At 45.3% G+C, this 26,875-nt stretch overlaps 2 protein-coding genes across 9 annotated transcripts in view; one reads left to right on the top strand and one right to left on the bottom strand.

Moving 5' to 3' along the window:
• The window catches only part of SIL1 (SIL1 nucleotide exchange factor), an 89,830-nt gene extending 68,943 nt beyond the window's left edge, over window positions 1–20,887 (bottom strand). For all 3 annotated transcript variants that reach the window (XM_048499928.1, XM_048499938.1, XM_048499922.1), the window contains exons 1-5: window positions 20,742–20,887; window positions 18,967–19,093; window positions 15,504–15,614; window positions 12,781–12,922; window positions 11,788–11,908 (exon numbers count right to left, since the gene is read on the bottom strand). In XM_048499928.1, the coding sequence (XP_048355885.1) occupies window positions 11,788–11,908; window positions 12,781–12,922; window positions 15,504–15,608 (368 nt within the window). In that variant the 5' untranslated portion in view covers window positions 15,609–15,614; window positions 18,967–19,093; window positions 20,742–20,887. The remainder of the gene's footprint in view (window positions 1–11,787; window positions 11,909–12,780; window positions 12,923–15,503; window positions 15,615–18,966; window positions 19,094–20,741) is intronic.
• A 59-nt stretch (window positions 20,888–20,946) lies between these two features.
• The window catches only part of MATR3 (matrin 3), a 32,614-nt gene continuing 26,685 nt past the window's right edge, over window positions 20,947–26,875 (top strand). For 2 of the 6 annotated variants that reach the window (XM_048499909.1, XM_048499874.1), the window contains exon 1: window positions 20,947–21,069. The gene's annotated coding sequence lies outside the window, so the exon portion shown is untranslated. Of the gene's footprint in view, window positions 21,070–21,561; window positions 21,700–22,023; window positions 22,045–26,875 lie in introns of those variants that run through there. The other 4 variants (XM_048499899.1, XM_048499868.1, XM_048499891.1 and 1 more) reach the window with 3 other exon arrangements.

Below are 26,875 nucleotides of genomic sequence, written 5' to 3'. Positions count from 1 at the left end.
TAACAATCACACCACTGCTGGAGGAACACGAGAATGAAGACAATCTCATGACTCCCAACCTGACTATGACATATACTAGTGATCTCCAATGTGGCTCTTGTGATTGACATGATGCCATTTGTTCCTTCCATTTTGAAGTCTCTTTTACCCCACAATAAAAAGTCATTTCGTGACTGGTGTCACCATGATGGCAGCCATTTTGTTCCCCATGGCAGCCATTTGGTTATGGCACCCACCACCTGTTCTCAAAATTCCAGAAGTATCCACAGGTTTAACAAAGTTGAGGACCCTTGGCCTATACCAGGGGTCGGCAACCTTTAGCACCCAAAGAGCCATTTGGCCCTGCCTCCCCAAGCCCCGCCCCTGGCCTCCCCAAGCCCTGCCTTCAGCCAAGTGGGCGGGATAGACAGCGGCGGCAATGCCAACGACGGTAAGTTGCACTTGGGACGCAACAAGCGCGCCTCCTTCCCTGCCCCCTCCTTCCTTCCTCCCTCCGGAGTCCTTTCCTCTCCTTCCCAGGCACCAGACGAGGGAAGGAGGGGAAAGGACGCCAGAGGGAGGGAAGAAGGAAGAAAGGAGGGGGCAGGGAAGGAGGCACGCTCGCCGCGTCCCAAGTGCAACTTGCCATTGTTGGTGTCGTTGCTGCGGAGCTGCAGTACAAGGACGAAAAAGCCACATGCGGCCCCAGAGCCGCGGGTTGCTGACCCCTGACCTATACCATTAAAATACAACAATCATTTTCTCATCTGTTATGTTATGTAATGCCTTGATCTGGATAGCCCAGGCTAGCCTGAGCTCACCAGATATTGGAAGCTAAGCAGAGTTGGCCCTGGTCAGTATTTCAAAGGGAGACCACCAAGGAATAACCAGGTTTGTGATCTGGAGGCAAGCAATGGCAAACCACCTCTGAAAGTCTCTTGCCTTGAAAGCCCTAGGGATCACCACAAGTCAGCTGTGATATGACGGCAAAGAAAAAATGTAATGAATAATTCTGAGACAGCTGAATCATAAATAACTTGGCTCAGGTTAATAAATCATTTTACGTTGCAGTTTAAATCTGTTCAAAATGGAGAAGAAGAAAATTATGCAAGTTGTTCACATAAAGGAAAAATAAAGTAAATTAATCAGTCAATCAATCAATCTCCAACAGTTTCAGCATACATGAACTAATTTAACTATATTTCATATACATCACACTTTTTTTTTAGATAACCTTTACTGGCATGAGTTACAGGGTTTAAAATAAAATACAGAGATTGAAGGATAAAATACAGAGCGAAAATTAAGATCGTTTGTTTATGACTGTACATAAAAACCTGGATTCAACTTCAGTGGGTTCTGTTTCTTCCATTTTGCCTCCAGCCTCCGGACAACTGGTCTGGTTATCCAAGGTGAGACTTGGATGGCTGCTCATCAATGGATACAATAGGGTGTCATCAGCATACTGATGACAACCCAGTCTGAAAATCTGGCCCAGTTGAGCCAAAGGGTGCATACAGAGGTTAAATACCACTAGGGCAGTGATGGCGAACCTTTTCGAGGCCAAGTGCTCAAACTGCAACCCAAAACTAGGCTGACAGGACGTCCCGCTTTTGGCGGGACAGTCCTGCCTTAAAACAACTTGTCCCACATCCCGCGGGTTTTTTCAAGTGTCCCGGTTTTTGGAAGGCTGCCGCACTGCCTTCTGGGGTGCAAGGCAGTGCGGCAGCCTCCCGCGCACGGCCGCAGGAGCGCACTGCCTTCTGGGGCGCTCCCGTTTTCTGCCCTGTCACGGGGCGGGAAACGGGAGTGCCCCAGAAGGCAGTGCGCTCCTGTGGCCACTTGCGCATGCGCGTGGCCGCCCGCCTGTCCCGGTTCACAAAGGTGACCATCTGGTCACCTTACCCAAAACCCACTTATTTATCACAAAGTGCCAACACGGCAATTTAACCTGAATACTGAGGTTTTCGTTTAGAAAAAACTATTGGCTCCGAGGCGTGCATTACTTGGGAGGAAGCTTCGTAGTAGTCGGTGGCTTTGCTTTGAAGCAACCGTGCAACTCTTCCAATGGGTGAATCATGACCCTAGGAGGGTTTACTCAGAAGCAAGCCCTATTGCCAGCAACCGAGCTTACTCCCAGGTAAAGGATCACGCTTTAGTTCTTCGCATGAAAATCAGTGGGGTTTAACAGCGCTTAACATAATTACCTACACTGCTTCCCGAAAACTAAATCTTAGGCTTTATGCTAATAATCAAGCCCAGTGGCCCAAGCCAGCCTTCATGCGTTGGGGGGGGGGGCACTGTGTTTGCGCGTGCCCACAGAGAGGGCTCTGAGTGCCCCCTCTGGCACCCGTGCCATAGGTTTGCCACCACTGACTAGGGAAAGGATTGCTCCTTATTCTACCCTTCTGCCAATGAAGAGATGGCACGGTCCTTCCGTCTCCAGAACGAACAGCATGGTTCTCCCATCTCCATTTTTATCCTCAGAACCACCCTCAGCTAGATTAGGTTGAAAGTAAAAGAAGGGGGGGGATTGAAGATGACTAGCCCAAATTCATGTAATGAACTTCATCGCTGAGGAGGAAGTTGAGTCTAATCCACGTTTCTAATCACTGCACTACCCCGGCTCTCGCTAAAACAAACAGAAGGACAATAGACACATAGGCTGAACAGAGCAGAGAACATTCCTTCACTTCTGTCACACCCAGCGAAACCAATCAGCTGAACAAACAGGAGCTTGGGGGCAGCCTGAGACACTTACAAGTTTTCATTCCAGCATAAACTTTGGTGAAATGGAGAACCACTTCATCAGATGCATGAAGGAAAGTCCTTCACACCGAGCTTAACAAGAAGAATTAGTGCCCTAACTCTTCAGCCACATCAAAGCAAGCGCTTTAAGGGAGACAGCTGCAGAAGGTGGAGTAAGAAGGTGGAGAAAAGTATGTAAATTAGAGGTACCCTGTTTCCCCAAATATAAGACATCCCCAGAAAATAAGACATAGTAGAGGTTTTGCTGAAGTGCGAAATATAAGGCATCCCCCAAAAGTAAGACGTAGCAAAGTTTTTTGTTTGGAAGCATGCCCGACGAACAGAACACAGAAAAATAAGACATCCCCTGAAAATAAGACATAGCGCATCTTTGGGAGCAAAAATTAATATAAGACACTGTCTTATATTTGGGGAAACACGGTAGTTACCTCTAATTACAGTTACCTCTTCCCCTCCTTCCCCTTGCATGCCACCCCTCACTACCTCACCTCCCTCCCCTTCCCTTGCATGCCACCCCTCCCTCTTCCCCTCTCTCCGCTAGAAGAAGAAGAAGAAGAAGAAGAAGAAGAAGAAGAAGAGGAGGAGGAGGAGGAGGAGGAGTTTGGATTTATATCCCCCCTTTCTCTCCTGCAGGAGACTCAAAGGGGCTTACAATCTCCTTGCCCTTCCCCCCTCACAACAAACACCCTGTGAGGTGGGTGGGGCTGAGAGAGCTCCGGAAAACTGTGACTAGCCCAAGGTCACCCAGATGACGGGTGTGGGAGTGCATAGGCTAATCTGAATTCCCCAGATAAGCCTCCACAACTCAAGTGGCAGAGCTGGGAATCAAACCCGGTTCCTCCAGATCAGAGTGCACCTGCTCTTTGCCACTGCTCTTAGCCACTTTGCCACTGCTAGGGTGGGTGAGCCATGTACAGGTGCCTGCCCCCTCCCTCCCCCCTTGCATGCCACCCCTCACTACCTCCCCTCCTTCCCTTCCTCCCTCCCTCCCCTTGCATGCCACCCCTTCCTCCCCTCCCTCCACTAGGGTGAGTGGGCCATGTCCAGATTACTGCTATTAGAAATATTGGAGTCTCCATCTTTGCTGCAAGCAAGGCTTCTAATTGACTACTGGGGATTTAATTGTTGGTGCAGATTTTTTTTTAATGGTGCTTTGAGTGCCACCACAGCACAAGGATTTGTATTGTGTTGTTGAAGTTAAGCTACGGCAATCATTTTGTGGGCTCCGCCTCCAGCAGCAGCCATTTTGCAGTTGCCACTTTCTCCCTGGACCTGCTGTGCCGTGGCAGAATTCCAAATGTGTCTGCAGGCTCAAAAATGTTGGGAGCCCCTGCTGGATGGTTTTTGAACGCTGGGAACTGACTCTATGGGCCTTTCCCCACTTGCCACGACCCCCCTATGCCGTGCGCTGCTCTCAGCGCGCGCCATTTCTGCCGCGCCTCTGGGCTTCCCCACGGGGTCATCAAAAGGCGCCGTTTGGAAGAGCGCCAGGAATGGCGCACGCTGAGGGGGCGCAACAGCAGCAGCGTCGGGGTGGCTGCGTTGTCACCGCCCCTGTAGTGGGGAGTGCCAGGGGACCCCGCGCTACTTGCCTACAGTAGCGCGGGGCAGAAGGTAAGTGGGGAAAGGCCCTATAAAACAGACTGCCAGAGATTCCTGTTTTCAAGGAACACCTTTTCTGCCATGATACCTCACAGAAATTATGTTTATAAAATTAATTTCTTTTTGCATTTTCTATTTCTGTATGTATCATCATTAGAGTGAGAAGCAGAGATGGGAATAAATTAAATTTGAAGAAGAGCTGGTTTTTAGACCTTGTTCTTCTCAACCTTGAGGAGATCCAAAGCGGCTTGCAATCACAATTTGGCCATAGGCTTTATTTAGAAGGAGCTGCATTGTAAAGAGTAGATGGTAACTAGAATGCCTTCTGTGTGTCCATCAGGGACTTGGGGCTTGTGTTTTTGAAACATTAATCCCTCTACCTACACATGCTACATGGTAAACCACTTTTAAAGCTAAAGAGTCGGCTGTTTTAGAAGAAGAAAAATATTCAAAAGCTCATTGGGAAAATGTAAAATAGGTCTTTGGTTTGGGGTTTCACAACCAAACAAGACATGCTCCAAAATGTTGTGTTACAGCCTCGCAGCAATAATGGAAAACTTAATTTGGGGTACAAGGGAGCCCAATTTGTACTGAGACCTTGGTATGATGTGGAGGCGGAGTTTACCCTGAATGCTGTTTTTCTGACCTGAAATGGCCCCAGGAGAACCGCCGTCCCCATGGTCCAGATGAGTCAATTTCATAAACTGCTATCTCCCAGAGTCAATTTCTGAAAGAAAGACACTTTTGTCTCCAATCCCTGCACCCAGACTCTTGCTGCCCCTTCCAGTCTTGCTGTCCTATAGCAAAGTATGGCAGCGCAGCCGGGGGCAAAGACACACACAGAAGGAGACAGGTCAGGAGAGGGGGATACCCACTCTACCAAAAAGTCTCCCCGGCTGTGAGTCGCACGTTACGTGGCAAAGAGCCACATGTGGCTCACGAGCTGCACTTTGGCCACAACAGCTCCACATCCTTCGTAGAGACTAACAATAAAACCTCAGATTGTCAATTGTAACCAAGCCATCATTTGTGTTGCCTGTGTAAACTGTGAGGGACGGTTTCAAGTTCTGTCAACCAGGAGCCTCAGCCAAATGCTTGCAATGGGGGCTTGCAATGTTGGGGCAGGGGGGCAGGAGGAATTCAACAGAGCAGACAGAGTTGGCTGCTGTTGGCTTTGGGTGGGAGAAGGGCCAGAAGTTCTACCAGGCAGGGAGTCTTTAGGTCTTATGAAGGTAGGCGGGATTTGGGGTGCTGTTCCTGTCAAAACACTTGAAAGTTGAAAGCCTTTATTTTCTGTGTCGTTAAGTCCAAATCAGCTGAACAAGAAACCTGCTTGGTAATTGTTGTGCTTTCTTGGGCCTAAGAGCTCCAGTGACTCTGCTACTGTGAATGGTTGCAGAAGAGGAAAACAAAGAAACAACCGAGCCACCCAGGCCGCTGAAAGAAACCTGTTTCTTAGCTGTTCTCATCAAGCCTGCAGTGTGGTTCTTTCAAGCCTATAATCTCCTCATAATAGGCCAAGTAGGTCCCAGAGGCTAGGCACTGCCCTCACTGAGGACTAATAGGCCCCAAAACGGAACCATAAAAGCGATAACAAAGAGCCGTAACAAGGAGAATGCAAATGGGGCAACTGACTCAGGCTGACAAACATGAGGGGGGCAGGAAAATATATAAAATATGTACTATTTCAAGCCCCCATGCCAATGGGAAATGGGCACATTCCTGTAAACTTGAACAAACCGACTAAGCAGGGGTGGTTGGTCCATTAGGAGAAAAGAGGCAGCACCCACCAAGCTCAGCTCTTTGCTGGAAAAGTAAAGTAAAAGAAGAAATATATGGAATTGGAAAGAAAAGTGATATTGAAATGGTATAGAACACCAAAACAACTCACATATATGATTAAAGGACTCAGTCCTAAATGCTGGCATTGCGGAGATCAGGAGGCACATTATAGCCATATGTGGACGGAATGTATAGAAGTGAAAAAATTTTGAACAACCGTAATGTTATATATCGAGAAACTAGTGAAGATTAATATTGAGATAAATAATGATTTAATGTTCATGGGTGTAATGGAGGATAGAAGGGTAGATTTAAAAAATATAGCTATATGTATAAAATAATGATCAAAGCAGCACATGCAACAATAGATGTAGGCTGGAAAGAAAAGAAAAAATGGACAATCCAGAAATGGTTGGAATACATCTGGGAACAAGTGACACTGGACATTTTCGAAATAATAACAAACTGTGGCAAGATAAACAGAGGGAAATCTTGAAGATATGGACCATATACGCGGACTGGATGAAAGAAGCTGGAGTCAATGAGGAGAAATGGGAGAAGAGATTACAAAGAATGAACTTACTGCGGTTTGTTTGATAAAACTATGAAAAAATATAGGGGGAGGGGAAAAAAGGGGGAAAATGTATTGTTTGAAAACGAATGAAGAAAAGCATTAATATAAATGTAATATTCAAATGATACAATAAAAATTATTTAAAAAGTAAAAGTAAAGTAAAAGTAAAAGTAAACTTTATGGAACTTACTACCAATCCAACACATACCCTTCTTAAAGACACAGGATCTTTTCTGGGCCAAAGCTCATAGCTACTTCAATGCAAAACTACAGAAACAGGTTAAGGCATATTAAAATAAGGAAAGACTGACAGGTTTTGGTCAATGGAGACTTACAGAATTTGTGGACCAATCAGAGACACACAAGGGTAGCAAAATCTGCCCAACCGTAGCAGTGGAAAGAAAAATGAAAGTTCAGCCAATGGATGTGGCTGCTGCTCGGGGGCTTTTGCTGCGTTTCTCTGAAAGAGCCCAGGTCTTTGCCGTGCTGTCTGGTAAGGAAGAGGGAAGAAATGGGAGTTTGTTGGTGTTGATAGGGTTGCCTGGTCCTTCCATATAAGCAGGAGGAGCTCTAGGGAGGTAGGTTTAGGGGTGGCGATCTGCATCCCCTGTGCAATGATGTCATTTTCAGCTTGATGCAGAAGCATCATACTGGGGAGACACTCTTCCACTTGCGCTTAGGGCAATGGCGGGATTCAAATAATTTAACAACTGGTTGTTTACAAGCGCCATTTTAACAACCGATTCTGCCAAAGTGGTGCGAACCTCAACCTGCTGAACATCACCACTGACTTAGGGGCATGAGTTCAGCTATAACAAACCAAATAATGCTAAAAAACCAAAAGCCAAAAAGCTGAGAAAAACTGGCTTTGGGGTTTTTTCCCATGGCTTAGGTTAGGGCACTGGGAGGAAAAGTTAAAAATTCAAAGCCCATTCACGAGAATGGCAATTGGCTTCCAGGTAGGTTCTGCTGGGCTCGCAAAGGGGCCCTCTCCCTTTTGCTGGATTGCTTTGGAAAGAGCAATCTCCTCTCGCCCTTTTCCTGCTCTGCCCAGTTTCCAGGGCAACAGGAGAAAGGGAGAGAAGCATCTTGAAGGAACAAAATGGAGAGCTCACTGGAGCTTTCCTATTTGGTCAATGGCTGTAATGCATTTTGCGCTGCATTTTTGCTAGGCTGCTGCAGTCCTAGCATGGACTAAAACAATCTCTAGAGAGGGAAGGGTGGAAGTGGGGGCAGAAAGTTAGAGCGGCCAATAGGATTTCAGGTTACGGATCACACTGCTATTTGGCCAATCACAGAAGATGTTTTGCCTGGATTTCTTTCAAACTTTCCTGAGATTGGCCAAAGAACATAAAAAAAAACATCTATTTCCAGTAGATCTCATTCTAGATACAGGTTTGAAAGCGTTCAGTACAAAGTTTAGGGGTTCTTAGGTGAATCACGTGAAGCTATGCTGCAAATTTGGTCCCTTGACTTTGAAAAACACCACCCACCTCCAGAGCCCAGAACAAAAAATCCCCATAGATTTTAAAGGAGCTGAAAATTTTCAGATATCTGAAAGAAAAAAAAAACTATTTACCAGTATGGGTATTTGGCTTTTTTTTCCCCTTTCATTTTTGAAAACATTTTCAGGTCCAGTGAACTCAAACCTGAAAAATACTGGGGGAAATGGTGCACTTGCCTCAAAACTCTATAGTTTCCCCCTGGTTTCTATGGAGTTTCTGGGGATAGAGCATCCTCCTGGGGCAATGCTGGCACTTCCACATCAAGCCAGAAGTGACATCATTGCATAGCGGATATAGATCACTACCCCCCTTCAGCCAGCCTGCTCCTGCCCGCTGACCAGCTGGGGGTTGGCAGGCAGCATCCCCAATCGGCAGGCAACTGCCCACCATCAGTTGGGAACTCAAGTTGTTGATGATCTGTGGGGTTGATTTTTTTCTTGGCTCATTTGGCCTGACCAAGGATAAAAAGAGGGGTTTGGGGTGATGTTTGCAATCAACTGGAAGATGGGGGACACTGAGTTGATGCAGGCTTCCAGGACAGGTGTCAAAAAAGACAACCCATGACAATCTACGTAGGTCTGACTTTTCCTTTTTAACTTTTTACACAGAAGTTCCCGAAAGTCCATCAGGCTTTGTTATAACAGTTCAGTTTCTGTTCTCAACTGTCCAGTACGTTTCGTTCACTTAACAAAGCTTGTTCTGTTGTGGGTATAAAAGAAATAAAGTACAAAATTGAAAGACAAGCCTAACTAGTGCTATTACTAAATAGTCGTGTGGCTAGTGGTGGCTAAAGATGGTTGGAAGAGGAGAAGAGGCATAGCTGGGCCAGAGTGCGCCTAGTGCGCACTCTGTTTTCTGCCCCCCCCCCCCACTGGCGTCTGCCCCCACCCCCACCCCTTACCTTAGTTCAGCCTGGAAAAGCGGCCTGTTCCCTTCAGGCTGAAAACGGCCTGGTGGGAACTACACTTCCCATGACACCCTGGGGTTCGCAAGGTCTCCTGGGAAGTGTAGTTCCCACCAGGCTGTTTTCAGCCTGAAGGGAACAGGCCACTTCTCCAGTCTGTACTGTTTCATGAAGGTAAGTGTGTGTGTGGGAGGTGCTGCGGGGGGGAGGGTGATTTTCCGCCTCCAGGCACGCACATGGTGCAATGCGCACCCCCCCAGTACTCTGTCTCTGAAGAGGAGGCAGGGATCACATTAGTTCTCCATTAACAGAATTAAATATGACAGCACAAAACAGAGCTTAAAAATAAAAACATACTACATTTTGTTCAATTGTCATTGAAAGGACAAAAAGTATCATTGTAAAAAAAATAGTCGTTATGTAAAGTGCTGTAAAGTCGTAGCCAATTTATGGCAACTCCAGCAAAGATCTTTTCAAGGCAAACAAGAAGCAGAGGTGGTTGGCCAGTGACTTTGACTGCAGAGTCTTCCTTGGAGGTCTCCCTTCCAAGTACTGACCCTGATTAGTTTCCAAGATTGGACGAGACTGAACTATACCATGCTGCCTTCCCTCCCATGAAGATATAGCGAGTGCAATATTATACTCGAACCCTGGGTGCAGAATTAGGTAGTTATAGCTATGCCCAACAACTTCAAACAACAAAAATAAAAGAATGGGGGGGATAAAAGAAGTTTGTAAGGTATGAAATTTGAAATCTTACTTTCTAGGTCTGGAGATCTTACTTTTTAGGTCTGGGTGTCATCACATATACCCAATCCACAACAGTTACCTACATAGGCACTGACTTATCCCAATCTCATATACCAGTGGCTTCTCAGGTTGGACGTATGGGATAGTACAAAGGGTCATATCCCTTGCCCATGTTCTTTCAAGAAGCAGACAGACACCATTTTTTTGTCCACAGGAAATTATGGGAAATGGGGAAGAAGACGAGTTGGATTTATATCCCCCTTTTCTCTCCTGAAGGGAGACTCAAAGGGGCTTACAATCTCCTTTCCCTCCCCTTCCCCCCCCCCTACCAAACACCCTGTGAGGTGGATGGGGCTGAGAATGCTCAGAAGAACTGTGACTATGCCAAGATCACCCAGCTGGCGTGTGTTGGAGTGCACAGGCTAATCTGAATTCCCCAAATAAGCCTCCACAGCAAAAGCGGCAGAGCGGGGAATCAAACCCGGTTCCTCCAGATTAGAGTGCACCTGCTCTTAACCACTACGGCACTGCTGTATTCACTTCCGGTTGAGTATTCACTTTATTCACTTCTGATTGAGATGCAACTGGACTACAGTGTCTGGCCGTTTCACTACACTGATTCTCCCATGATCGAGCACCATCTTGAACACACTTATTTCCTGTACAACTCAAGGAAGCCATACTGGGAGTGGCCAGGGGGAGGGGGCAGCGATATGGAAGGGACTGAAGAAAGAGAGCAAGGAGGACTATGGGAAAGAGGACCCATGAATCTGACTCATATTGAATCAGACCACTGGTCCACCAAAGTCAGTATTGCCTATTCAGACTGGTAGGCTCTCCAGGATCTTCCATTAGAGATCTTCCATATCAGTTAGAGATCTTCCAGTGATCTGAACCTTTTCAGTGAAGATGCTAGGGGCTGAACCCGGGATATTCATCATCCCAAGCAGATGCTCTACCACAGAACCCTCCCTATATATACTCTTATACTCCCTGGTCCTTTCATTAGAGTTTCCCAGGATTAAAGTACATGAATAAGATTCCATCAGTAACAAGCTTGAAGGTCAGTTAAACAATAAGGTTGCCAAGTTAAGAAAAACCAATCAACGCAGAGGCTTTCTAGAAATAAACAGTATCTGTTTGACACGTCATGGGATTCTTAAATAACAAAGAATAAAATGCTGTTACCACTGTAGCTTAGAACTAAAGTTTGTTTCCCCTAGCCCAGTGATGGCGAACCTTTTTGAGACCGAGTGCCCAAATTGCAACCCAAACCCCACTTATTTATCGCAAAGTGCCAACCCAGCAATTTAACCTGAATGCTGAGGTTTTAGTTTAGAAAAAAACTGGTTGGCTCCCTCTTCCTCCGCCCCACCTGCTCGAGCAGGGACCAGCCTGCTCTAGCCTGCTCTAGCCTGCAGCAAGTCCCGCGCACACCGCTCTGTGCCTCTCAAGCATCTCTGCCTCCTCTGCACCACCCACCCCCCTCGGACAGCAACCACCCGGAGCACAGGCACCAGGCCTGCCAGCCAAGTTCTCCCTGCTCACCGCAGTGCGTGCACGTCGTGCTCAGTTGCCCAGGCCAGTCTAGATATGTGTGTGTGGGGTGGGGGGGTGGGGGTGATTTTCCGCCCCCACATAACGAACTTTGTGTGCGCGTGCCCTTAGAGAGGGCTCCGAGTGCCACCTCTGGCACCCATGCCATAGGTTCGCCATCACTGCCCTAGCCCAAAGAAGGGTGGAACCTTGAAAACTCAAAATAAAACCAGGGAGAATCAGGTTATTCAGCAACTCCAGAACACCAAACCGTGTAAAGAAGTTATGCAACATGTGTCTTCAAATAAAGACAAGGGAATCAGAAATTGTCTAACTTTCAATCTAAAAAACAGACCAGAACGAGTACCTCTTTTAAACTACTGTACCTTTTATTTTTTGGAGGATCTTTCACATCATTTTTCTCATTGTCATTCTCATGGAGCCTGGCTAATCTTTCTCCCGTCTGAAGATTTAATTGCACATGTAATCCTGCAGGGAGAGCTTGACCTGCAAACAACAGGATGAACGATACGATGTATTTACAGTGCGATCCTCAACAGAGTCAAACCCCTAACTCGGTTGATTTTAAAGGGTATAGCTCTGCCTAGGATTATGGTGCTGTTGTTCTCAGGATTTGTATTACGGCACAAGTCTTTTTATTTCAGCGTTACAAAAATTACAGCTCTGAATGCTGCCCCAGAACTAAACCCTCTTAAATTAAGCAGGATGTACAGCTAACTAAATTATGCATATGCTTACTTACTTATGTAGTTACATTTAGCACCATTAAAGCCCTTTGGTGCCGCTTGCCAGGGCCATGAGAACTTGGTATTATGGTGTGATTTTTGAACAGATGATACAGCCGTGGTGGCGAACCTTTGGCACTCCAGATGTTATGGACTACAATTCCCATCAGCCCCTGCCAGCATGGCCAATTGGCAGGGGCTGATGGGAATTGTAGTCCACAACATCTGGAGTGCCAAAGGCTCGCCACCACTGCGATACAGCATGTGAAATTATTCATATTTTATAACTTCCCTTTATTTTTTCATAACTTCTGTTTTTTTTACCCATTTGGTATATGTTCATAAATTTTCTTTCCAGCTCAGTCATTGGCTTTTGCAATTGGCTTTACTTACAGACAAGGAAAATCTCAACCTGGCGACCTGAACAGAACATCAGGGTTTGGAAGTGAAATGTATTTGTATGACAGTTACATCTTTGCAGCCTCGTCTTGTTTCCGTACTGTTTCTGATTAATGTGGTTAGCTGCCCTGAACTTGCCTTGGAGATGCAAAAGGGCAGGATATTAAGTTGAATAAAATAAAATAATGCAATATATCATTTCAAAAGACCTGTACAAAGCCACTTTTAATTTACCTGGCCGGACTGTTTGCCATTGATGTGTCGGTTGAAATGCTTCCAGATCTTCCAGATCAAGCTCTTCCTCCTCCACCGTTGCTGCCTCTTCCTGGTTCTGTTCTTTTAAATTATTCTCTTCTTTTGTGGTGAGCGCAAACTCCTTGGTAATAAAATAAAATACAGCTTTTGTTTTGCAAATGCTTACAGGTTATTTGCTGGTTAACACCCCCCCCCCCCACATTACAAACTTTTACGTAAATTAGAAAGTATTTTAAATAGTCCTAATTAGACGCTCAGGAATGGATCCGCTGATCTGCCGGGGAGGAACTGAGGGCTGCGGATCTTTCCCAACCTTCCCTTCCAACAGCAGTAGTTTCTGATGCTGGGAAAGCAGATTTGTAGGGTTGTGGGATCTGAATGGAGTAACAGCCACGGGGTTAGGGGGGGAGGGGGGTACAGAGACATTATGCCCTTCCCTTATCTTCTTTCAGTGCCATTCCACTGATGGAAGATGGGCATTTTTATGCTCCCTTTGCCAGTGGTGGGATCCAAAAATTTTAGTAACAGGTTCCCATGGTGGTGGGATTCAAACTGTGGCGTAGCACTAATGGGGCTGGGTGGGGCACGATGGGGGAGTGGCTGGGCATTCTGGGGCAGGGCATTCCTGGGTGGGGCTGTGGCAAGGACGCAGCCACTGCGCTGGTCCTTGGGCAGGAAACGAATGCACGCAGGCGCAGGCTGCCACGCATGCCGGCGCACCTCCTGCTAGACTGCTTCAAGTTCTGTGTGCTACTACTGAGAGGAGGGGTGTAACTAAGGCAAAAATCACATGGCAAAATCACCAATTAGTAACCCCCTCTCGGCACACACAAATAATTAGTAACCTACTCTCGGGAACCTGTGAGAACCTGCTGGATCCCACCTCTGCCCTTTGCCCTCCTTACTGTAGCCCATTGACCTATGTGGATGTTCCGTATTTGGGGGCGGAGCCTGGAAAGAATAGAATCTGGGGAGAGGGGGAAGCTCAAGCAGGGACGTGATGCCATTCTCTTGGCCCTATTTTAGAATCTCGGGCAAAGGTCCATGGTCTGAAACAGATTTGGGGAAATACCTCAAAAGGCTTCCAGGCTTCAGGGTAATGCCAGGTTTATCAGCCACAGGACACGGCTCTCTCAGGATGAATCAAGCCCTTTTCATGTTGTCCTTGCTACCTGACACTGTGGGTTTGGCCGGCGCAAGGGCCCGTTCCATACCAAGCTCCAAAGTGTCTTGGCTCTACTACACTTGTGACAATGTGCTCTGACAGCTTACAGGGCCCAGTGCCTGTTTGCAGCCGGTTCCCTGCTTCACTCGAATGAGTTCTGCGCTAACCCAATCCACTTCTGTGCTAACCCAATCTGCAGAAGCAAAGGGGGGTGGCAGACAAACTCCCATTGCAAATCAGGAGGAACACAGGCTGGGGGAAGGGAGTGGATGTTTCTGAGAAGATCCGTCAAGATCAGTATTGGCTAATTAGATTGGCAACAGATCTCCAGGGTCCCAGACAGTGGTCTCTCACACTACCTACCACTGGATCTCTTTAACTGGAGTCCAAGAGCCATTAGAAACTCCAACAGAGCATAAAATATTCAATGATTTTCCCATAACAATCTGCAAACTGTACAAACAATTTTCAATAGTGGGAGAGGGTAAAAGGAGACCCTCCCCCAGCCCTCAGCATACTCCTGATAATACATGACTGGTACCTCCCATCTCCATGTTCTAAATTAACCCACAGAAATTTCGTTACTTTTCACATGCTTGCTTCTTTAAATGAAACTCAGAACCTGACACTTGTTTTATCTCTGTCAGGATGCCATTGTTGGGAGGGGGGAATTGCTGGGGAGAGCTTTAGCTTTGCAGGTGCTGCTTTATCTGTTTCCCTGGCCTTGGAGCTCAGCGGCTGGGACGAGCCTTCAGGCTGGACTTTTGCTAACTGTCTTGGTTCACATGCGGGGGTGGAGGTTTGCTGCAACATATTATCAGCTGCTTTGGCATCTTTTCGCCAGAACTGGCTTCTTCTGTCTTTCTCATGTCTGCAATAAAATCCTTGACCCATCGTGAGTTATTGTCTGAACGGGGAAATTGACAACCGCTCCCTCAAAAAATAAAACTTGGAAGGCAATGGAGGCTTATCTCTAATCTGATGCAGAAATGTTTTACTGATGCTTTCTTCTGCCCCATATTCAAGCTGCACACAGAGACTTTCTCCTTTGCCCGAAGACACGCAATTGGTAACAGGTGGGAGGAAAAGTCACGTGTGGGGGAGGGATTTGGAGCAGAGAAATAAGATGGGGAAAAGGAACCATATCATTACCCAACAACAACAACATGGCACGAGCAGTAAAGCTGAAACGTGTCTTAGATTTTTCACCTCTTTCCCCTTGACTTCTTAAATGAGCCGGCAGCTATTTTAAGCGTAAAAGGATTTCTCCTTTCCCAAGTTTACTAAAAGTTCAAAATATGTAGAGGGGAAAAAAAACAGTACTGTAATCAGCTTCATCGCTGAAACAATGTTTTTTTCCAGGGGGACAGCTGCACTTAATGATCCAGAAATTAAGCAAGCTGTGCTAAAACTCCTGGTTAACTCCAGAAGGGAGAAAACTTGAGAGTCAACCTATCCTGCCAGTTTGAAATCATGCTGATGGTTGAACTTTCTCTTGCACAACCTCCTTCAGAGTGCGATCATTAAGGACACTTACTGCGACTCTGTCGCTTAAGCATGAAGGCAAGCTTATTGCAGAAAACAGCAAGACCACCAAGTTGAGCCTGGACACAACAGACAGCAAACAGATGCCGGGAGACATCGCAACCTGCAAGATGACATTTGGTTAATGACATTATCGTCCCCGCATTCTACCGTTTTACTAGCTAGCAATGCTTCACAGCACCTAAAAACGCTACTAAGCAGTAAATATGACCCCTCCAAAGCTTATATCAGAAGGATGCATTTCTCAAGGCAATTAAAAGTGAGTAAATCTCATAGGAATAAGTTATAAACATGCACTAAGCATTACAGAATGAAGAAGAAAGTTAGATTTTTACACCACCCCCCTTCTCTCCTGTAAGGAGTCTCAAAGGGGCTTACAAACTTCTTTCCCTTCTTCCCTCACAACAAACCCCCTGTGAGGTGGGTGATGCTGAGAGAGCTCCAAAGAACTGTGACTAGCCCAAGGTCACCCAGCTGGCATGTGCTGGAGCGCACAAGCTAAGCCACCCTTCCCCTCATGGGCCCAGGACGGCTTCCAAAAGTTCAATTAATACAATGAAACAATTTAAAATCAGATGGCAAGTACACCTCACAATATAAAACTAACCTACAGAAGGAAAATAAAGGTAAATGAAAGAGAGGGAGGCCAAAATGATGGGAGACCATAGTTGCATCAACCATATGCCTGTTGGGACAGCTCTATCTTTTAGGCCCTGCGAAATTGCACCAGACCTCGCAGGGCCCTGATCTCACCAGGCAGAGCATTTTACCAGGCTGGGGCCAGAGCAGATACAGCCCTGGCCCTGGTTGAAGCTAGCTAGATCTCTTCTGGGTCAGGGACAACCAGTAGGTTTACATTTGCTGAAAACAACTATCTTCAGAGGTCATACCAGGAGAGACAGTTCCATAAGTATGCAGGCCTCAAACCATTTAGGGCTTTGAAGGTTAGTTCCAGAATCTTGAACTTGATCTAGAGCCAATGCAGCTAGCCGAGTGCACTTTGTACAATATGTATGCTGACCCAAAGAGTGGTTTAATGTATTGTTTTCCTTGTTCGTTTGGAAAGACAGAGTGTGATTCTGTGTGTGTGGTGAGGGTAATGTTTCCGTAGTTGGTTATAAAGGTGGATTTTCCTCACTTAAGTGTACTTCTCTCTAAATGGCAATATATGAATGATCCCCCTCTGGGGATTTTGGCCAAGGGTATAATCAGCTTCCTCTGCCTGCCACAAGTAGTGCTTTCTGCTTCAGAATACCATGCACAGCAAATGACAGAAATGCAAATCACTGCAAAGAGGTGCACCCATTGTGGGACCAGGCTGCTCAAACAAGCAATGTTGTGGTGGAATCAAGACCGGAAAGCCATGACAAGGGCGTAAGTCTCAAAAATCTGTAGGGGAAGATGTTATTTCAGCCAGTAGTAAAAAGAAAATTTGTATTGTATTGGTATTTGTATATGTATTGGTACTAACTAATGATGGTAGTAGATTTGTGTGGGTGGAAGTTAATCTACTTGGAATTAAAACTATAGAATTAAGAACATAAGAAAGAGCCTGCTGGATCAGACCAGAGTCCATCTAGTCCACTCACAGTGGCCCACGAGGTGCCTTTGGGGGCTCACATGCAGGATGCGAAAGCAATGGCCTGCTGCTGCTGCTGCTGCTCCTGAGCACCTGGTCTGCTAAGGCATTTGCAATCTCAAATCAAGGAGGATCAAGATCAACTTCTCCTCCATAAATCTGTCCAAGCCCCTTTTAAAGCTAATTGGGAATGTATGCTCCAAATGAGAACAAAGGAGCATTTTATAAACATCTTACTGATAAGCTTATAGACTTTCCATGCACAAGCTGGTGCCTGCTGGAAGACTGGAATGGTACCGCCACAAATGAATAGATTTTCTGAGAATAACATTAAAAACACCGAGGCAAATCCATGAGAACTTTTGTAGATTTGACGGACAACTTGGGTTTGGTGGATAAATGGAGGGAGGAAAATGGAGACTCAAGGGTATACTTATCTTTCAGGACGACATAAATCTTTTTCAAGAAGCATAAGTATAAGGTTTTTAATGCAGAAATTCTACCAAAGACTTTTTCGAATCATAACCGGGTAAGCCAGGTTTGCAAAAGAGGGTCAATTCAGTCTTGCTTAACCTGGACAGTGGGACTTGGCCTGGGATGCTTGGTTTTGCCACACAAGATGGTCAAAGCATCTGGCAAACAAAAAGAATCACAACTAATAGGGGTACACAACCCCATATTGTCCTAATAGGGCCCTCCGCTCTACGGAGGAGCGCCTGCTGGAAATCCCTGGCCCAAATCAGATCTGGCTGGTGGAACAGGCTCCCTAAGGAGACCAGGGGCCTTTCCCCACTTATGGTTTGCTGCGCGCTACTCTCAACGAGAGCGATTTCCGCCGGGGGATTGTGTTCCCCACTGCAGAAGGTGCCTTTTCTTCAGCGTCAGAAATGACGCGTGCTGAGGGGACGTGAGAGTGCAGAGTCAGGGCGGCTGCGTTGTCGCTGCCCAAACTCATGGGGAGCGCCGCTGGACCACGTGCTATTTGGGGACAGTAGCGCGCAGCAAACGGTAAGTGGGGAAAGGGCCTAGGGCCCTGCGGGATCTGCAGAGCTTCCGCAGGGCCTGTAAAACGGACCTGTTCCGCCAGGCTTTTTGGCCAGCCGGGGTGACCACCAGACCCTCATACCATCCTGGTCTCCCGTGGGCGGGTACAGGGTAGGAAGGTCGCCATCAGTTAACATAGGAATTATTGATCTGAATTAAATTATATTAAGTGGTTTTATTGTATTGATTGTTTTATGTGAATGTGAATTGTTTTATGAGTATGTACACCACCCTGAGCCCTCCCGGGGTAGGGCGGTTTAGAAGTGGAATGGATGGATGGATGGATGGATGGATGGATGGATGGATGGATGGATGGATGGATGGATGGATGGATGGATGGATGGATGGATGGATGGATGGATGGATGGATGGATGGATGGATGGATGGATGGATGGATGGATGGATGGATGGATGGATGGATGGATGGATGGATGGATGGATGGATGGATGGATGGATGCATGGATGGATGGATGGATGGATGGATTGCCCTGACCTGACCTGACCTGGACAGCCCAGGCACGCCCAATCTCATCAGATCTCGAAAGCTAAGCAGGGTAGGCCCTGGTTGGTACTTGGATGGGAGACCATCAAGGCAGTCTATGGTCCTACGAAGAGCCTGGCAATGCCAAACCACCCCTGAACACCTCTTGCTTGAAAGTCCCACGAGGAGTCACTGTAAGCAGGCTGCAACTTGACAGCACTTTCTACGGTACCACCGAAACTGTACCAGTCACGCTCCAAACTCCCAGAGTGGCAAAACCTGCAAACGCTTCCCTCCTCCATCTCTTCCACTCTGGCTCTCCCATCATGTCCCTTCCTTCTCTCCATACCTTCCCAATGTCCTAAATGTCTTCTTCCTTAATGCCTTCTTTATTGCTCTTTTCTTCTTTCATTCGTTTTTCCAAATATTTCCTTCTCTTCTCTCTCGCAGATGCTTTGACGCGGCCAAACATGAATCTGTAAAAATGAACACAGTAGGAGCCTGTAACAATTTAAAACATGTTTCTTTAAACAAGAGGTACGTGCTGGAAGGAAGGGAGATGAAAGGGGAATGAAAAAGTGAGGTGACTGGTTGATACTTGAGAGAGGTAGGAAAAGGTTTTTGTCTTAAAGAGAGCATCTGTCATAATTTGAGAGGGAGGAGGGACTGAAACAAACTGAGAACAGTATGATGTTAACAACCTCAAAATCAGATTTCTGATCAGAATCCTTCCAAGTGTTAAATATGTGCAAAACTGGCAAAATAAATAGGTAGAAGACGCTGGGAAACCTGAAATGAAGTCAAATCCTAATACGATCACAGAGGTACATTTCTGCTGGGTGACCTTGGGCTAGTCACAGTCCTTCGGGACTCTCTCAGTCCCACCTCCCTCACAAGTGGTCTGTTGTGGGGAGAGGAAGGGAAAGGACCTTGTAAGCCACCTTGAGTTCCCTCACAGGAGAGAAAGGTGGGGTATAAATCCAAATTCGTCTTCTTATAAAGGAATGAGAGAGTAGACTAATATGAAGTGAAAGTCACCTCAGCTGGAAATTATTGCATCAGATTGTTTTACCCATTGTAGAGATAAGATAAATTATTTCTTGTTACCATTAAGCTAAAGAAAATATACAAATAAAGTTTTAATTTGTTCAAATTAACCTGGAATCCTACATCGATAACTTATGTGGATTTCTTTCTCTGCACTACACTGCCCTTTGACCATGTAGTCCTGCTTTAGAGCTCAGACCCACTGTTTTAGGAGGAATCAAGAAGGCGTTTGAAATTAAATTCTTGGCAGCAGAAATACATAAGGAAGAAATGGATAGTCTTTTTCACATGCCACACTCATTCACAAGGCAAGAAGGGAGTGGCCATCACAGATCCCTTTAATACCTCTTCTAGGGAGGGAGAGGCTGGGTCCCCCAGACTGGGTAGTGATGACAACTTGTTATTCTCTGAAGACTGGGGCAAGGATGACCCTTTTTATGACAGTTCTCAAGAGCTTATACAAGCACCATCCCTGCTCTCCAAGAAATAAAAACGTCGTGTGGCAGTGGGAACATGAAACTTTTCAAGGCGCTAAGGTAACCAACGTGATTCCAACAAGCCTTTATGGAAAGGGCAGGCTCTTCTTTTCCCCCTCCAGTTTGCTCGCAGCCCTACCACCTACTCCCAACAGAAATTTTGTGGCTACAAAAAAAGAAAGCTGTTTAACTGGGTGTCAAACTCGTGCGCCCTCCAGAAGTTATGGACTAGAGTTCCCATCATCCCCTGCCAGCATCATGATGGGAACTGTAGTCCATAACATCTGGAGGGGCGCGAGTTTGACACCTATATGCACGTTATTCCGATTTCTTTGCCAGATCGGCAGGCTTCCAACATGCAGATAACTTTTTTTTAGTGCAGAGCGTATTCTTCTCGCTCTTGGTGACAGCCTGCAAGTAGCACAGGTGGGCTCACCCGACCAAGAAGCAAGTGCCCCTGTCTACCTTTGCACAGGCCAAGAGGCAGAGCAACGGTGGGTGCGGAAGCGCACAGAGAGCCGGCAGAGCAACGATGGGTGAAACGACTGGGTGCTACCTACGAAGCAGGACGGGCCAAAACCGCTGCCTTCTCAACTCCTACCTTAGGGCTGGAGACCTCTACAGCAAAGAGGCCGCCGCCAAGCAAGGAAAGCGATTGACCAATCAGGTACGGCCGCGACATTCCTCCCTTCCTCAGAAGCTCAGAGCTCTTGCTCCGCCCACTGAATAGTAACCACGCCCACGCCTGGGCTTTATGGCTGCGTCAAAAAGCGTTTCTCGGCAACGCCCCGCCCACGCTGCTTTGTGACGCTGTGACGTCCTTGCCGCGGCTCCCGGATGCTGTAACCGGAGGGGGGCGTGGTGACCACGTGTAGTAGTCCTGCAAGGCTGTTTTGCAAACTGCGAAGCGGTTTCTTTCCTCTCCTCAGGTAAATAAATAAACAGACTCGAATGGTACCATAACGATTTTTACTAATTATAGCGTGTTTTCGTGCGCCAAAAGCCAATTTGTTGTTTGTTTGTTTTTAAGTCTCTTAAGGGGCCGCCAGATTCCTTTTTAATTTCGCTGCAATGGGACTAACGGTGTGATTTCATCTAGTGTAAACCCAAAGGGCTAAAATTAGAGTAACAATGCATAGGATTGCACTGTAGCACAGTTACTTTTTACCATGAAATTTATACAAGCAGGATTCTAATAGGGCCCAGACCGTAAAAGTTCTACTCAGAAGCAAGCTGTTCTTTAATTTAATGGGGCTTGTTCCCAAGAATGTGTTTTTAGGATAACACCAAGTCTGCTTCAGCAAAAACCAACTGGAGTCTCGCGATATCAAATACCCCCCCCCCCCCGGTAATTGGTAAGGTTGGCGCCTTTGTAAGGCGTATGTTCTCGCGAGGATGCGCATGCGCATGTAACACGTCTGCGCTGGGCAAAGCGCGCATGCGTTGCGTAGATTAGAGATCTGCTAGAGGAGCCGTGGGCGTCCGATATCTGCGCAATTTTTCCTTTTATCTTTGTGAAGGGGTCGGCGTGAAAGCGTGAGGCTCATTTTGCGACTGAGGTAAGACGGACATATGGAGGTAGTATTGGGTCGCTCCAGTGTCGTTTTCTGCACCTTGAGAGTGTGTGGCCTGGACCGTTGGAAACGGGGGGAGGGGCAGATAGCGGTACAGGAGCAGGACGAGTAGGTCTGCGCGTGCGCAAACGGGGGAAGTAAGCGCGTGTGGCCCTGAAGCGAGAGGGGTGGCCTTGCGCATGCGTAGATGGTGGGAGCGCGAGCCAAACCCCCCCGCGACTGAGTGGTCGTGCGCATGCGGGGGCTTACGGAGGAGATGAGGCGTTTTTCGGCCCGTTCGGTGTCCGCCATGATTTCCCTGAGGTGCGCCTGAGACTGCGAGTTTAATTGGTTCGTTGAGGCTTGATTTCGCGTTGAGGGTTTTTCTGTTGGGAGTAGGTGGTAGGGCTGCGAGCAAACTGGAGGGGGAAAAGAAGAGCCTGCCCTTTCCATAAAGGCTTGTTGGAATCACGTTGGTTACCTTAGCGCCTTGAAAAGTTTCATGTTCCCACTGCCACACGACGTTTTTATTTCAGTTGTTGGCACCATTCGTAAGTGGAGATTACTGAGACAGGGACTTTAGAGCTGGTTGCTGTGGAAGGACTTCAGTTGTAAGTTCAACTATGTTTGTTGGAATGAGTTTCCTGGGAATTGCCTGCAGTTACGGCCCAACCCTATTCATGTTTGCTTAAGAATTACTGGGGCTTATTCCCAGACACATTATTAATATTAAATACATCTGGCAGAGTGGGAGTGTCTACTGCTGCGTTGTCTCCTATTGTTGTGGCGGTGCAGGATAAGATCTTTTACATGGGACTTAAGATAAACTAGTTCACAAGCAAGAAGCTTCCCAAAGTGGCCCGTTAAGCTTGTAACATGCTTTGCTCCAGTAAACTTTGTCTTGTTCTCGCCAAGGTGGTTTACTTGTATCCAGGTTTTACTATTTAAGGCTCAGAAGAGGGCTCACACAATGGAATGCACCTTCTTGCAAGAGAGAATTATCAACTTAATAAAAACAAAGTGTAAATCTTCATTATTCTAGGCAAGGATTCTTCTCTCAGGTAGCCCTTGTTTCTCAATATAAAAGGCATTATTTTGCTTAAAGAAGTATTCCATCCTGTGAGCCCGCACACTGTAATGACAGTGGTGCAAGACATAGGTTGTCTGTCAATGAAAACAGGTTAATATCAGCTAGATTTGAAGCGTTACTATAATCTCTGTCTAATATTTCAGGCTTCTGTTTTTAGGCATCAGATAGAAATACTTCAACTGAGAAAACCACTATTTATGCATAGAAGATAAACATAGTAACCAAGCAACAGGTGTGTGAACTATTGTCTGGAATCACTTAACTAGCTGTCTGGTGAAGCTGTGTTGAAGTGATTGAGTGGATCTTGAAATGAAGGAGGAGTTATGTAGGAGAATACATTAAGGCTATTTTATAATATAGCAGTGTTAACTTCATCGTGTGATCCTTTCGGATCCTTGTTTATGTGAAAAGATTGGAAAGTCTAATGCATCTCTTATGTGAGAAGGAATGTGTTACATTAAAAGTCAGTTATGAGTTGGGAAATGGAGATGAGTGAGGTGTAGTTGTTTGCTTATCTGCATGTCCTGTGTGTTTGTAAGACCTGTGAGTTAAACAACTGTTCAGTTTTACCTGAATTGTAATTTTTTTCTTGTGCTCCAATGTGGACAAGACGTACCTTTAATCAGGATTTATTCAGGCAAAACATCTAAAGCTTACCATAAGTTAATAAGTTTACTCTTTTATTTTGGAGCTGTCCTTTCTAGTTTGTGCAGGAGATAGTTGCTGACTTTACAATTAAGATCGTAAATACATCTTTCCATCAAATTGAGTTGTATTCCATTTTAAAAGATGCTTCTTTTTTCAGAATGAGTTCCCTTTTCTACAACATGCCTATGTTGTGAAAGCGGTCAAAAGTTTAGTAATGGTTATTCCAGATGTTCAGCCGGCAGAGAGAAGAATGAAGTGGATCATTCATCTGCTGTATTTCTTCAGATGATAACTCAAATCAGTGACAGCTATATTGTCATTTTGATGAAATAAGGTGCTTTTTGCTTCTGTGTCTTTTGAATTCTTCAATTTTTTCCGGTAAATTTATTCAAAGGAGTGGCATTGCAGCACTTTAATTATAAAAGAGCTTGAGACTTAACAGTACAATCTTCCACAATGTAAACCCAGCCCATTGAGGTCACAGTGCAAAGGACTGCACTAATAGAAAAGACAAAGAGAATCAAGTCATTAAGGGGTACCAAATGGGGTGGGGAGTGTCTGGTGTGACTTCAGTAGTGATAGTTCTTCATGCTTAAAACTAAGTGGTGTAATTTCAACCTCAATAGTTGCCATTTGATGCGAATTAAAAGTTAACAGTCCAGAATCTATTTGAGGTCCCAGAGTAGTTTTAGTGTTTCCATCAGTTGGGAGGGCCAGTATGATGTAATGTTTTAAGCTGTTGGACTAGTACCTAGGAAACCAGGTTCAGATTCCCATGTAGGCCATGGAAGCCTTCTGTGTAACCTTGGGCCAGTCATACTCTCTTGGCCTCGACCCTGGCAGGTATTTGAATAGGAGATTTCCAATTAATGCCAGGGTCTTGACATGGAGGGGGACAATGACAAACCCCCTCGGAACATCTCTTGCCTTATGAGCCCTACACAGTCATCACAGGTTAACTGCGATTTGATGCCTCCCCTCCCCCAGTGGCAGATGCCTTGTTATTATGTGGCTCAAGCAACACACTTGAAAGAACCCCAGATCACACTCCTTTAGGATCTCAGAGTCTTGTGCCCTGCAAGATATGGAGGGAGTTTTATCCAATGTTTTCAACTTTTCCATATTTGAGGGGAAATTGTCATGGCTCCTTTTCACATCCATCTTTCTGGGAATATTGCTTGCCTACTCTTATTGAAATGCCTGACTCTCTGTTTGGTCTGTTCCTGGAAATAAATTAAACTACTGGGAGGAGTGCCAAAGGAGAAGAATGATGAAAAGCTTGAGAGAGTTGAAGTGGGCAAGAGACTGTCTTGCACGGACTTGAAAACAAGTGCTCTGGCTTGTCAGAGAATGAATTTGAGAAGATAATATTATGGTTGATTTATTATCCTGAGGGTCCCAACAAGATGAGTCACAACCCTGGTTATATTTTTTCCTTATTAAACTCATAGAGCCAATTTGATCTCAGAAATTTATTTTTTTTGCAAGATGCAGCTTCTGCCTTTTAACAGTTTTTCTGGAGATCTGACTGAATTTTAAATTTCATGATTCTGGTGTTCTACTTATACTAACAGGTGTTCTGTGTAACCATTTCTGGCTCAAAGGCCGTTTATTGTAGCCTTTATCTCTTCATGCTGTAGCTTTGCTGATACTGAAAAGTACCTGCCCCAACTGTCATGCATTTGAATGGAACGTTTCAAGAAATGAAACCTTGTAAATTCTGGCTGTCTTTCTCAGTGCCGTTATGCTTACCTCCTAGATACATGAAGTGGTTGATTTTTTTATATGACTTGGCAATTGGTAGGTTAGTAAAGAGAATTTGGGTCTGCCAGCCGCTGGGATTGGCATTTTTGTTACTAATTTTCTCAACCTGCTGCTTATTTTTCCTGAAATGAGGCTATATGACTGATTGCATTGTTGCTGTTGATATCAGGATGGCTTTACTTGCTGCTCTGGGCTTTTGGAAGCTTTTGCTATCACACCTGGACCACTTCAAGTAGCAATCATGACAAAGCTGATTTTTTCAAACTCAGTTTTTCAAACTCAGACCTTGCATGTCTAATCGATATATAGGAAAATGAAACTCAGCAAATGTAAATTGCTCGTGGAGACATTTAGGTGTAATCCATCACCAACTTTGTAGACCTCGTTCTTTGTGCTGATCTCATTGTTCCCATTATTTGCAGTGACTTCTTACAGAATGACATAACAAAGCAACTTTATACAGATTATTAGCCCATATAGCAAAAACTTCTCCATTCTGAATCAATTCTCCATTCTGCAGTATTTACAGTTACCACAGATCTTATCCAGCCTTTATTATATCCTTTATTTGAATATTGATTCTGGCATCTGTTGCATATAAGGAATGTTTACAAACCATAACGTTTGGATGGCTATATAGTTTTGACATTAGGATATTCACTAGCTCTCAGTTGTCTACTATCTGGTCATAATCACACATTCCCTGAACAAAGAATGCCTTTGTGAAAGTGATAACCTTCCTTTTTAATTGGGCAATATTATCTGATAGCAATGTCAGAAGTGAATCATTTATCTTTCAGGATTCTAGCTATATATGAACATCATTTAGGAAAAAAGCACCCACCACCCTGCTGTCAAAGTTTATGTATGCCCAGATTAAATTTATGATGCTCAAACTAAGTTGCTTAGTTTGAGGTTAATTTCATTTTTAACTGTTTTGACCTTGGGATTAAAAGTCAATATATATGGCTTCATCTCTCAGTTACCTTTCATGTAAACAATTTAATATATATATTTATATACATAATTTATTTTGTCTAATTATAGAAAAAATGTAAAGCATATTAGTCCACACATAATCCAAAAATAAGTATGTGTAACACCTTTTATTGGGACCAACCAAATTGGCACAATGTTGTACAGGCTTTCAAGCTCACTAGAACTATTCCTTAGGCTCGCTATTACAAAATTTAAAAAGATAGGAGCATATAAGGTTCTCTTGTTTAAGGTCTCATCTTGCATTGACCCCCTATGAGAAGCAAGCAGTTAGCTTTACTTGATTGGTGAGGTGTTGAGTCACACCTCAGGAGTGACCTGGTTCTAACAGTTGCCAGCATAGATTGAATTTGGTGTTTAACATCACCAAACAAAAATGTGCTGATCTGGGAGGCTGAGCGGACTCCAGAGAAAGTGCTAGAAATGGAGGGGACAGAGGGTTCATTGAATGTCATCAGTTGTCAAGAAAAAAAATCTACATTTTGTGAATGTTACCTTTTAGCAGTTCAAGAACAGAACAAAGGCACCAGGGAGAAAATATAAAAAGATAATACAATTTTGTTCATTTCACCCATTGTGCTGATTTTACGTCCAGTGCAGAAGAAGATACAAATAACCCCAAAGCTGTCAGAGTAGATGCAATTCATATAAATTACAAGGGGTCATAGGATATTATAGGGCAAT

This window comes from Sphaerodactylus townsendi, linkage group LG01 (genome assembly GCF_021028975.2).
Source record: "Sphaerodactylus townsendi isolate TG3544 linkage group LG01, MPM_Stown_v2.3, whole genome shotgun sequence".
Taxonomy (NCBI): Eukaryota; Metazoa; Chordata; class Lepidosauria; order Squamata; family Sphaerodactylidae; genus Sphaerodactylus; species Sphaerodactylus townsendi.
The sequence above is the reverse complement of the archived record's forward strand: the minus strand, read 5'-3'. Positions and strand labels throughout refer to the sequence as shown.